Genomic DNA, 11,398 nt, shown 5'->3' on the forward strand with positions numbered 1-11,398 from the left:
GCCATGGGGCGAACTACTGCTCCTTATTTTTGTTTCTCTGGCTGGTCTTAGGTGGAATTGTAAAAAACAAACAAAAAAACCCCAAACAAAATTGTCCTGCAATGTAAATTTTCTAGATAGGATCAACCAACTGCAAAGTGTATCGCCTATGTTAAACACCAAGCATTGCAGTTTTGTGGGGATTTCAAATGTCATGTTGTGACATTGTGTGTGTAATTCATGCTAAAATCCTTGCATCTGCTCCTCTACTGTTACATCACTCCCTCCAGGTGCTTTTCCCAGGAAGCACAGTCTCTGCACAGCTGTTTCATGCTTACTCAAGACAGGTATTAGAAAGCTGCTATGAATGAAATTGTGTCCACCTCCTCCCAATTAATATGTTTAATCCCTACCCCCTCAATGTCACGGTATTTACAGGCAGGGCCCTTGAGAGGTAATTGGGTTGAGATGACATCATCAGGATGGGGCCCTCATGGTGGCTTTAGTGGCCATTTAAGAAGAGATGCTAGAACTTGCCCTTTCTCTCCACCATGTGAAGACTCAGCCAGAGGGCAACCGCCTGAAAGGCCGAAAGATCCTCACCAGAAGCTGACCATGCTGGCACCCTGAGCTCGAACTTCTAGCTTCCAGAACTGTGAGAAAAATAGATTTCTGTTGTTTAAGCCCCAGAATCTATAGTGTTTTGTTTTGAAGCCTGATCACACTAAGCACTGGACTTGTCAGCATGAGGATGTTTTCAGAATGTCTAGTGGTTATTGACTTCTAGTCTGCAGGAATGCATTATGATGAACATAAACTACTGTTTCTTAGCATTTATAAATCATCATGTCAGTGCTGAAGTGGGGTCTAGTCAAAAGGGCCAGTAGCAAAGAGATACCAATGTTACTTATGAGAATATTACTTAGAGAACAGAACTATGCACAAATGCACAAATGACAGAGAATTCCTTAATGTTATTATCTCAGGTATTAGGAAGTCTCATGTTTTCCTCTGTTACGGCCATATTTTTACAATTTGTACAGATCACAAACTTTCTCTGAGAGTCTTATGGGAAGTGGAAATAAGTCCTGTACTTCTTATGAGAAGTGGAAAGTCTTATGAGAAGTGGAAATAAATCCTGTACTTCTACTTATTGCCAAGATTTTTTGCTTAATGGGTATGTCTAGTTGCACAACTATAAACCTAAAAAATCAGTCTACTGTTTATGATTTGAATCACTTAGCACAACAAATGCTAGGCTCTGCAGCAATGCCTTCTTGAATGGAAAGTGTGGTGTCAAGAACCTTCAGGATGATGGAACTGGATGAGTAAAGTAAATTCAAGTTGGTTAAAGGGTTGAACAAAGTGTGAGGGCATATGCAGGAGAAAAACTGCTTGAGTTATTTAAGCCAATCATAAGCCCAAAACATGAATTATCAGCCTCACCAACACAGGCACAAAAATTTATGGGATAAATTTATCATGACTGTGCTGCAGATACAGAATCTGGGGCTGCCTGCATGAAAGTAGTGACTAGAAATTATATTTAAAGTCTCAAAAGGCCAGCCATCCTTTCCTACGTTCCTTCATATGAAATTCTAGTATACCTAATTTTATTTCTGTCTGCATTTTAGAAGTATGAACATTATATTTCCAAAATAGGTGAGTGATTATTTGGAGGTAAACTAAGGAGCAAGAGAGAAGTGGCAACAGAAAAGAAGAAAATGACAGAATATTGAAGGCAGATTAGGAGAACAAGATTTTAGAAATCGTGAGCTGCAGGAACAGAGATAAAAAAAAATCCTAATGTTGGAACCTGCTACATCTGTTAAAACAAAGGCCATGAAAATGCCTCTAAAGGGTCAGATGAATCAGGGATCCTCTCCGGCCCACAGTGGGGTTCTGGGGGAACAATAAAAATCCACACTTTACATAAAAAACTAAAGCACAGAGCAGAAAGGCTTTAATATTTGGGTGTAGAAGCAGGCTGCAAAAAGGATTATTTTTAAGCTGTGTATTATTTCTACAGAAGCCAGGTGTACCAACAGAGAGCTCCTCTTCTAGGCCTTCCTGATTTCTATCTAGGTTAAGATCTCTATCATGAATTTTTACATAATAATAATAGTTTATGTCTATTGCCATTTGTGCCACTCATTGTCTAAGTCTTTTTTGTGTTAGTTCACTTTTCAAGGCAATCCTGTAATGTGGCGACAGCTCACACTTTACATGTATCTTTGGGTAAATGTTACTTACCATTACTCATGACTGGAAGAAGAGGAGATTTTCAGCCTCAATTCTATTCTTCTTCTTTTTTTTAAATGATGCAAGCTGTGAGGAATCTTTGTTCCTATAAGTAATGGGAAGGGAAGAAGTTTTATTGTGGCAATATTACTCAATTTTTAAAACTTCTTTCAAGTTATATGGTAAATATACTGCAACTGACAACTCAGTTAGGTACTTCTTCAATTTTGTTGAAAGCACAGAATTAGAAACCATCTAACTTGCATGGAGTTTGTTACTTAGTCATTAGAGGCCTTCATTTTGGAGAAATCTCCCAAGGAGACTTTACTAAGAATTATCACGTTAGCATTAGCTACTCTTACTTGTTCACTTAGAGACATCTCAATACATCCAGAAAGGGTTGGGAATAAAACTGTTAATGTCACTTCATTTTTGTGAATGTAATATTTCATGTTATATGTGATTTACTTTTTAAAATAATTGGTTATTTTTCGATTATAGCTGATGTACAATATTATATTAGTTTCAGGTGTACAACTCAGTGATTAGAAATGTATATAACTTATGAAGTTATCACCTTGATAAATCCAATACCAACCTGGCACCATACATAGTTATTACAATATTTTTAATGATATTCTCTGTGCTATACTTTACATCCTCACGACTATTCTGTAAATTCTAATTTGTACTTCTTAATCCCTTCACCCCCTTGACCCATTCTTCCAAACCCACTCCCATCTGGCAACCATCAAAATATTCTACCTACGAGTCTGTTTCTATTCTACTTGTTCATTTATTGTTTTTAATTTACACATACTGGTATAAGTGAAATCCTGTGGCATTTGTTTTTCTCTGCCTAATTTATTTTGCTCAGAACAATATCCTCTAGGTCCATCCATGTAGTTGCAGATGGCAATATTTTATTCTTCTTCTTTTTTAAGAGAGAAAAGGGAAGAGAGGAAAAAAGCAAGGGAGAGAAATGTCAATGTGAGAGAAGAACATTGGTTGGTTGCCTTCATACATGGACAGGTTGACTTCTTGCCTTTCATAGGTACCCTGACTGGGGACCGAACCTGCAACCCAGGCATGTGTCCTGACCAGGAATGGAAACAGTGGCATTTTGGTTTGTGGGATGATGCTCAGCCAGCTGAACCACACTGGTTGGCTTTATTTTTTATTTTTAAAAAATTATATTTTATTGATTATGCTATTATAGCTGCTCTGATTGTTTCCCCTTTGCCCACCTCTACCCAGCACCACCCCCTCCATACTTCCTCAGGCAATCTCCCCACCATTGTTCATGTCCATGGGTCAGGCATATAAATTCTTTGGCTACTCCATTTCCTATACTAAACTCTAAATCCCCACAGCTATTCTGTAACTACCTATTCGTACTTTTTAATCCCCTCACCTCTTCACCCATTCTTCCCTGCCACCCTACCATGTGGCAACCTTCTATCAACTAACTTCTTTTTCTCTTGTTTTTAAGTCTCTCTTTATCCTTACCCTTTGGCCTTTTAATAATGATGTATCTTGGAGTGGACCTCTTTGCATCCATCATAATTGGATCTCTGTGCTTCCTGAACTTGCACATCTATTTCCTTCACCAAATTAGGGCGAAGAAACTTTTTCAGATAGATTTCCAATTTCGTGCTTTTTCTCTTCTCCTTCTGGCACCCCTATGAGATGAATGTTGGACCTCTTAAAGTTGTCTATTTACACTATCCTCATTTTTTTGGATTCTTTTTTCTTCTTGTTTTTCTGTATGGTTGTTTTTTGTTTCCCTATGTTCTAAATCATTGATTTAATTCCCGACTTCATACATTCTATTGTTGTGTCCCCGTAAATCATTTATTTATTTCAATTAGTGTATTATTTATTTATTTCAATTAGCATAGCCTTCGCTTCTGACTCTTTTTTTATGCTGCTGAGGTCCTCACTAAGTTCCCTGAGCATCATTATAAACAGTATTTTGAACTCTGCAGCTGATAGATTGCTATCTCCATTTTGTTTAGCTCTTTTTCTGGTGTTTTTCTTTGTCGCCTCATTTTAGCAGGCTCTCTGTGTTTGTTTCTATGTATTAGGTAGAGCTACTTTGACTCCATGTCTTGGTAGTGTGGCCAAATGTAGTAGGTGTCCTATAGGAACCACCTGTCACCCAAGCTGGGTACTCGAGGTGAACCCTTCCTGTGGGCTGAGTACACCCACCTCTTGTAGTTGAGCCTTTGCTGCTGTTGGCAGATCATTGGGAGGGATTTACTCAGCTCAGTCAGCTGTAAGGACTAGCTGTGACCACTGACCACCAACCTCCTCCCTCTGTGAGGATCAGCTGTGCGGGGACAGCGTGGTAGTGCTCTGACATGGTCTGTAGCTGTCCACTGGTTGCACTGGTCCTGGGGTTTTCTGGGTGGTGCCGGCTAAAGGCAGTCCCCACCTGTATTTTGCCCTGGGCCACCTTGCCTGAGCTGTAAAGCAATCTGAGATGGCTGCTAGTTTTGCTGGGCTTGGAGATTCCCAGGTGAAGCCAAGCTATGATTCTAATCTGTCTGTGTCTAGGACTCACTGAAGCCAGCTGTTGCTTGTTTGATACGATTTAGGAGCCAGGATAAGCATTCTTATGGAAAACCAGTTTGGGTGGGCCAGTAAGTTGGGTAAAACCTCAATGGATCTCCAAGGTGGGTCATACAGTTTAGCCAGGTTGTTGGAGTCTCAGATATGGCACCAGCCTACTGGCTCTGTGAGGGAAGGATTCAGTAAAGGGACAATGGCCTCTGCCCACCCCAATGGCAGATACTTCAGTTTCTCCCTATATACCACTGGTGCCCTTCAAGTTGCTACCCCAGTGCTAGAGCTCAGAGGGAGCTAGTGTTAGTAGGTGAGTCTGTGTGTGGGTTCCCCAAGAGAAACTGCTTAGGGCTCCAGCAGTCTCCTCCACCGACTCAATCCCCGCTGGTTTTTGCAGCCAAAAGTTGTGGGGACTTATCTTCTTGGCACTGGACTCCTGGCTGCAGGGCCTGGTGTGGGACTGGGACTCGTATTCCTCCTGAATTTTTATCCACATGGGTGTGGGGCCAGCTTGCCCCACATCCATGCCCCTCTTACCAGTCTGGATGGATGTGGTTTCTTTAATTCCATAGTTGTCAGATTTCCATTCAACTTGATTTCTGATGTTTCTGAGTGATGACTGTCCTATATTCGAGCTGTAATTTTGATGTGGTTGTACAAAGAGGTGAGCCATGTCTGCCTATGTCACCATCTTGACCGGACATCTTTTAAAACCTAATCTATTGATCTATGCTTAAGTTGGTCCCATATCTTGGCTATTGTAAATAATGCTGAAATTAGTATATAAATGTACATGTCTTTTTAACATAATATTTTAGGTGTCTTTGGCTAAAATCTCAGAAGTGGAATTTTGAGTCCTTCTTTGTCTTTTACTATACAGCCTTTGCTTTAAAGTCTATTTTGTCTGATATAAGTATTGCTTCCTCAGTTTTTTTGTTTTGATTTGTTTCCATTTGCATAAAATATATTTTTCTATTTCTTTACTTTCAGTCTGTGTGTCTTTGGATCTGAAGTGAGTCTCTTGTAGATAGCATATGTAAAGGTCCTGTTTTCTTATCCATTTGGCCCCCTATGGCTTTTGATTAGAGCACTTACTCCATTTACAGTTAAAGTAATTATTGATAGATATGTATTTATTGCCATTCTATTATCATAGTTTTGACCTTTTTTTTCCTTCTTAAAGAAGACCTTTAACATTTCTTTTAATACTGTTTTGGTGATGAACTCCTTCAGTTTTTTTTTTTCTGGGAAGCTCTTTATCTGTCCTTCAAATCTAAATGATAGCTTTACTGGTAATCTTGGTCATAGGTACTTGCTTTTCATCACTTTGAATATTTTGTGTCAGTCCCTTCTGGCATGCAAAATTTCTTTTGAGATATCAGCTGACAGTCTTGTGAGAGTGCTCTTGTAGGTAATTACGTCTTTCTCTGGCTGCTTTTAAGATTCTCTCTTTATCTTTAACCTATGGCATTTAAACTATGATGTGTCTTGGCTGACAGGGACCAGGGGGGAGAGGGGAGGGAATTTCAGGGGAAAAGGGGAAGGGTTTGCAGGAACAAGTATAAAGGACACATGGACAAAAACAAGGGGGGTGGAAACGGGAGGGAGGTGAGGAGCGCTGGGGGGGGGGCGTGGGCAGGGATGGGAGTAAAAGGTAGAAAAATGTACTTGAACAACAATTAAAAGAAAAGAAAAGAAAAAGAAAAAATAAATTTTGATGTGTCTTGGTGTAGGCCTCTTTGAGTTCATCTCGTTTGGAATTCTGTGTTTCCTAGACTTGTTCATTATTCCTTACTAGGTAGATTTGGGGAATTTTCAGTCATTAATTTTTCAAATAGGTTCCTAATTCCATGCTTAGCTGCTTCTCCTTCTGGAACCACTATGACGTGGACGTTGTTATGCTAGATGTTGGCCCAGAGGTCTCTTAAACTCTCCTCATTGTTTAAAATTCTTTTTTCTTTTAGCTGTTCCAATGGTATGTTTTCTGCTTTCTTATCTTTGAAGATTAGGAATGTAGGTTAGAGCAGTGCTTCCTAAACTCTGCTGTACACATGAGTCTTGTTAAAATGATGACTCTCGTTTACTGGGTCTAAGTTAGGGCCTCCGTTTCTGCAAATCTTTTAAGTTCTCAGGTGATGCAGATGTGGTGAGAGAAGAGACAGTCTGCACATTCCATGGGCACTAATTCATAAGTGCTGTTTTTCTTTCTGGGAGTTATGGTAGGAATGGACCAAGGGTAGGTGTGAGGTTAAACTCCCTGACGTGTGTCTGGCAAGCAGCAATTTTTCAGTAGGTACAGGCATGCGCCTTAGCTTTTACCAGTAAACTGGCTGGGATAGCAATTTAGGGGGCCAATAACGAAGCTGCCTCATCTCTGCACAGAAATGGCTGTGGCAGTATCTTAGGCAGGGCACGATTCTTCTCAAAAAGAAATATTTGGTAACCTTGAAAATGCAAATGCCTTTTCAAAAGGTCAAAGTTCTTCACTCTAATCATGTACGTAATTATTTTCTGGTGTAAAAACTTTAGAACAGCTATAACTAAACATTTTGTTTGACCACGAAATTATTTCAACCCACAGGATATATACCTTAAAAGAAATACAATTTCCTGGTGAACATATTGAGTTAAACTGATTATAAAATATTATTAAATGGATTTATGGAGTTTTAAATTATAAACTAATTTAATATTGGGTAATAGTGAAAGAAAATAATGACTCAATGTAGAATATTTGGTCTCTAGCCTTTTTGGGGGGGGAAAGTGATTCTTTGTTAAAGACAATCGTGGAAAGTTTGAAGAGAGGTATGCCATTGCTATGTAAGAGAGTGTTTATCTTTCTTTTCTTTATAGTGGGGGACACACATTCAGATTAAGGAAAAGTCGTATCAAATCACAGTGGTAAAAACATAAGAGGGGAAGTTTGCATTGCAGAGTCCTATTCTGCTGCAATGGAAATTGTTAGCTGATACAAGAAACCACTTTTTTTCCCCTAGACTAATGCTTATGCTAGTTCAATATATACAGATTTTAAAAAAACATAAAAACAAAAGAAAACAAAGTTTTAAAAAGATTTCTATTTGAGTTCATGCACCTTGAGAACTCATTTTAGTTTCAAAGGACAAGAAATATGAATAAAAGACAAGAAAAATTTGATATATGTAGCAGAGACAATAATGCTTACCAAATGTTTCATTTTTTTAAAAAAAAGTCATATGACTTTACTGAAATGTTTTAATACAGTGTTGAAAGATCTTAAAAGGCTATATTCTAAACCAATATAAGCACTGCAAATTATGTATTTTTGAATCTGGCTAACATCTTATCTAACAGAAGACAGTTATCCTATGAATATCTGTAACTTGATTAATATAAGTTAATTTGGAGGCTGAGTGATTTTTATATGTTCACATTTCTCTGGCTCCCCTTTGTGGCTAGATGTACATCAAGTTGGCCTCCATTCAGCAGAGCCAGACAGGCTGAACATCTTCAGTGGTTTCACTGAAATGTTTCCACACCCACAGTAAGAAAAGTGCCAGTTCTGGGATGAAGCCGTTTGGAGGCCGTCTTCCTTATCTTTGCTGAACCGAAACCAAAATTCTCAGGCTCATACTGCCACTGTGGATGGCTAAGTCTAGTCTAATAAGTTAATCAATGTAATGTAAGTACTCTGAAACACCCATGTAATACTAAATAATGTAAGAAACATTCAGTTCCTAATTCAGAGAATTACAATAGATTTTCTATCATTTTTTGTTTTGGGGTCATTATCTTAAAATTAACTCCCTATTTTGCTTTAATGTTAGATGAAATGATTACCTTTAAATCAACTGGTTTTAGTCATGTGAACAGGTCTACATTTGTATGCCAAGCTGTCTACTTACACATGTTCATAACTACATTTTCATTTGTCTGTGCATAGAAATTTCAAGAAATATACGGACCACTCATTAATCAGAAATTAAAATTACACAGCATCTAAATAAACTTATGACATATTGCAAGTCAACTTAATGTAGTAAATATCAAGTTGATATCAAGTAGTAGATATAAATCAACTTGATTTACTATATCTAGAGTCAACTCTAGATATAGTAAATCTGTATTGCACAGCTGGTTTTATTGGGCTATAATGTCATTTTACCTCAAAAACCATTTTAAGATACAAAATACTCATTTCTGCAATGACCAAAATAAAAATTTTTAACTTCAATTCCACCTCTGCTATAGTGAAATTTGAATTCTTAATGATTGCTCTATTTGTTAATAACTACAATAGATTTTACATTTCTACCTGCAGACTTTAAAGAATTTATTCTCTTTAAGGTTTAAGATTTAGCAGAAGGGAGATACTGTTGTTTATTACTCTATGTAAGCAAATTCTCTTCTTTTGGGTATTAAGAATTTGGTTGGTAGCACACCAATGTGTGTATAATAAAATTCACAAAGAGACAAGACATGCCTTCTGCCTGAGCTGGGGAGGAACCTCACGAAGGAGGATGGGCCACCTTGTGGAGAAAGCAATCTTTCCTTCCACAATCACTCTCAGGCCCCTATTTGAATATTATTTTAATGGAGGAACTAATGGTAACTTATTTGCACTGTTTTCATAGGTCTTTCTTACCACATTTTTCATGTAGTGACTTTAGCTGAAATAATAAGTTGCCTAGACTTCTGATTACAAAAAGCTAACGATCATTAAAAATCAAAACTAATGATGCTTAAAGATGCATTTGGTGTAACTCACCAAAATCTAACTCTTTATTTTTGTCAAAAGCGAAATTATGACCAGATTAGTCAATTTGAGGGCACTTAGGAGTTTTGGTGGAGATCAATAACATGAAATCATTGAAAAAAGGCAAAGTAAAAGCTAGAACCAAAACTGTGACCTCAAACAAGAGGACAAGAGATGTCCGAAGAACTGTCTGTGTGGGGTGTGCAGAGGCAAGTGCGCATGGTGACAGTGAGCACAGACTATCTCAAAATGGTTTCTAAGTTGGATCTATCACTGAACAACGTTTTGGAATTTCAGACATGACATTTCACATAGGTGACACTTATAACATGTTTTTCAGAAGTGGTAATAAAAAAAATACTGAGTTACATGGCCTCTGACATGTCTAATGTTTACCAAAAAATGTATCTGGTCATCTTAAACTACAAAATGTGGTCCAAATCAAACAGAACAACCAAAATGGTTTGTTTGAAACTCAGCTACTAAAAATAAAAAGTAAAAATTCACGGTATTATAAATTTTCCAAGTTTTTCATAGAAGGGCTCATTTTATACAGGGTTTTACCCAAGTGTCCACAGGTATTATCATATAGAAGTCTTTATCCTAAGCCGCCTTTAGCAATCCTGAAATATATAAATTATGAACTTCCACAATGGAATTATATTCTTGAAAGATATGACCTCAAAATACTAACAGGATGAAGGAAAAAGTCACCTATCAGAACAAGTCAAGATGACAAAAATATTTCCAATTTACAACAGTTCACAGATTCCTCCCACAGAACTGGAAATATGGTCTAGAGCTGCAGGAGGGGGAAACAACAGATCTTGGGGGATACAAAGATCTGATACTTTTGTATTCTAAATGCTAAGTCCTAAAGCCAAAACATCAGATAAAAACACATGATTCAGGCTTCCCCCAGGCTTCCACCCTGGACTTACAGCAGGTCGTGGCTGAACAGGGAATAAGACACGGATTCATTGTTGTGGGTCCTGCGGGTTGCCTCAGACAACATCCTTGAAATGTCAATAACCTGGATCTTAGAGCAATGAATCATTTTGTCTCTTGTGGAATTGTTTGTGACAACAGCCTCAAAGGAGGCATTGTTTATTCTGGAAACAGCTTTGCCAGAGAAGATCCCAGATGTAAGGATAGCATAAACTTTGGAGGCCCCGGCCGTGAGTGGCTTGTCTGCCACGTCGCAGATTTTGCCACTGTTGTCGGCCATGCAGTCCACAACGACGGCCACACGGTCCTTCACGTCACCCACTAGGACTATCCGGTCCACTTCACTCACCTTCTTCCTTTCTTTGTGAATCAAGGCAAAGTCCACATTCAACCTGTCCGCAATGGACGTTGACTCTTTGGGCTCCACCCGCGTCGGGGGTAACCACGACACAGTTCTTCCAATCCGTGATGTTCTCCCGAATCCACTGCAGAACCAAGGCCTCTGCGTACAAATTATCCACGGGAATGTCAAAGAATCCCTGCGTCTGAGAGGCATGCAGGTCCGTGGTATTGATGTGAACTGCCCCAGCGACTGAGAGCATATTGGCCACAAGTCTCCCAGAAATCGGAGCACGATTCTTGTCCTTTTTATCTTGGTGGGCATATGGAAAACACGGGGTCACTGCGGTCACCTTCATGATGAAGCAGTCTTGCAGTCATTGCAGGCATCTGACGAGAAGCTGCAGGAGGCCGTCGTTACGTCGCCACAGTCACACTAGTGGATGTAGACGTCTTTTCCTCTTGCGCTTTCACCGATCTCCATACCAGTCTTCCGGTTGTTGAACTTCTTGGTGACCACCTTGCCCAGCTCCAAGCCCAGCCGGTTCGCCACCCGCTGGGACAGGTCTGGTTCGAAGCGCCGCTGTC

At 39.0% G+C, this 11,398-nt stretch overlaps 1 protein-coding gene across 1 annotated transcript; it reads right to left on the minus strand.

Moving 5' to 3' along the window:
- Nucleotides 1–10,460: 10,460 nt before the first annotated feature.
- Nucleotides 10,461–11,158, minus strand: LOC118982324 (ribose-phosphate pyrophosphokinase 2-like). Its single transcript, XM_037039356.1, has one exon. The coding sequence runs from the start codon at nucleotides 11,133–11,135 to the stop codon at nucleotides 10,461–10,463; it is 675 nt and encodes a 224-aa protein (XP_036895251.1). The 5' UTR covers nucleotides 11,136–11,158.
- Nucleotides 11,159–11,398: the final 240 nt, after the last annotated feature.

Source organism: Sturnira hondurensis, unplaced genomic scaffold (genome assembly GCF_014824575.4).
Source record: "Sturnira hondurensis isolate 20B ecotype Veracruz unplaced genomic scaffold, ASM1482457v3 Scaffold0025370, whole genome shotgun sequence".
Taxonomy (NCBI): Eukaryota; Metazoa; Chordata; class Mammalia; order Chiroptera; family Phyllostomidae; genus Sturnira; species Sturnira hondurensis.

Coding starts and splice junctions, on each gene's coding strand:
- LOC118982324 (XM_037039356.1), bottom strand. CDS start 11,135: ATGCCCACCAAGATAAAAAGGACAAGAATCGTGCTCCGATTTCTGGGA.